The sequence below is a fragment of the Cynoglossus semilaevis genome, chromosome 6 (assembly GCF_000523025.1).
Source record: "Cynoglossus semilaevis isolate Cse_v1.0 chromosome 6, Cse_v1.0, whole genome shotgun sequence".
NCBI classification, from domain to species: Eukaryota; Metazoa; Chordata; class Actinopteri; order Pleuronectiformes; family Cynoglossidae; genus Cynoglossus; species Cynoglossus semilaevis.
The window spans coordinates 4,410,740-4,411,488 of record NC_024312.1 but is presented as its reverse complement, the minus strand read 5'-3'; the positions used below and the strand labels follow the sequence as shown (position 1 = coordinate 4,411,488).

The 749-nt window shown below is 60.5% G+C and overlaps 1 protein-coding gene across 1 annotated transcript in view; it reads left to right on the top strand.

Moving 5' to 3' along the window:
• phf21ab (PHD finger protein 21Ab) overlaps positions 1 to 749 on the top strand; it is a 20,029-nt gene that overhangs the window by 9,506 nt on the left and 9,774 nt on the right. Inside the window, exons 10-11 of the mRNA XM_017032960.2 lie at positions 196 to 525; positions 601 to 738. Coding sequence (XP_016888449.1) covers positions 196 to 525; positions 601 to 738 — 468 coding nt within the window. The remainder of the gene's footprint in view (positions 1 to 195; positions 526 to 600; positions 739 to 749) is intronic.

Sequence of the window (749 nt, the reverse complement as noted above, 5' to 3'; positions counted from 1 at the left end):
GCACCTCTGGTCTCACTGTTTGTCTGGGGGTGGGTGGGTGAGGAGGGTGGGGGGGGTGGGTTGTCATTGGTGTTCTCAGTGAGCATTAGCATTAGCAGTGGTAGAGTGGCTGAGACAGAGCTCCACAGTGGTGTTATTCAGTGGCACTGCCCAGTTTCACTACTGCTTCCTGATTGGCTGTTTCCTCTCTATCAGGTCAGGCCAAAACCAGCCACACCCACCAACATCCCCATCGCTCCGGCCCCTCCCCCACCCATGATGGCTGCCCCCCAGCTTCTCCAGAGGCCTGTTATGTTGGCCACCAAGCTGTCGTCTTCGCTGACCTCAGCGGCGCCCATCCACCAAGTCCGCATCGTCAACGGTCAGCCGTGCAGTAAAACTGGCTCCACCCCACTCGCCGGCATCGTGATCACCACACCTGTCTCTGCCACGCCCGCTCGCCTCGCCAGCCCCGCCCAAGCCACCAACCCTATCCCACTGTCCGCCCAACCCATCCAGATCAGCAGCCTGACGACTGAGCCTAAGGTAGGGAAGCTCCGTCACCTCCGCCCTCCACCCGGTTACAGGTGGAGCAGCTCTGACGCTTGGTCCTCTTCACAGCACACTGTCAAAGCTGGAGGTGGAGCGGAGCAGAAGGTCATCGTCAGCCTCCCCTCCTCTTCCTCCTCGTCCTCCACTTCCACATCAACTCCTCCTCTGTCCCCTGCTCCCAGACCGAAGAGGGAGGAGAACCCCGAGGTGAAAATGAC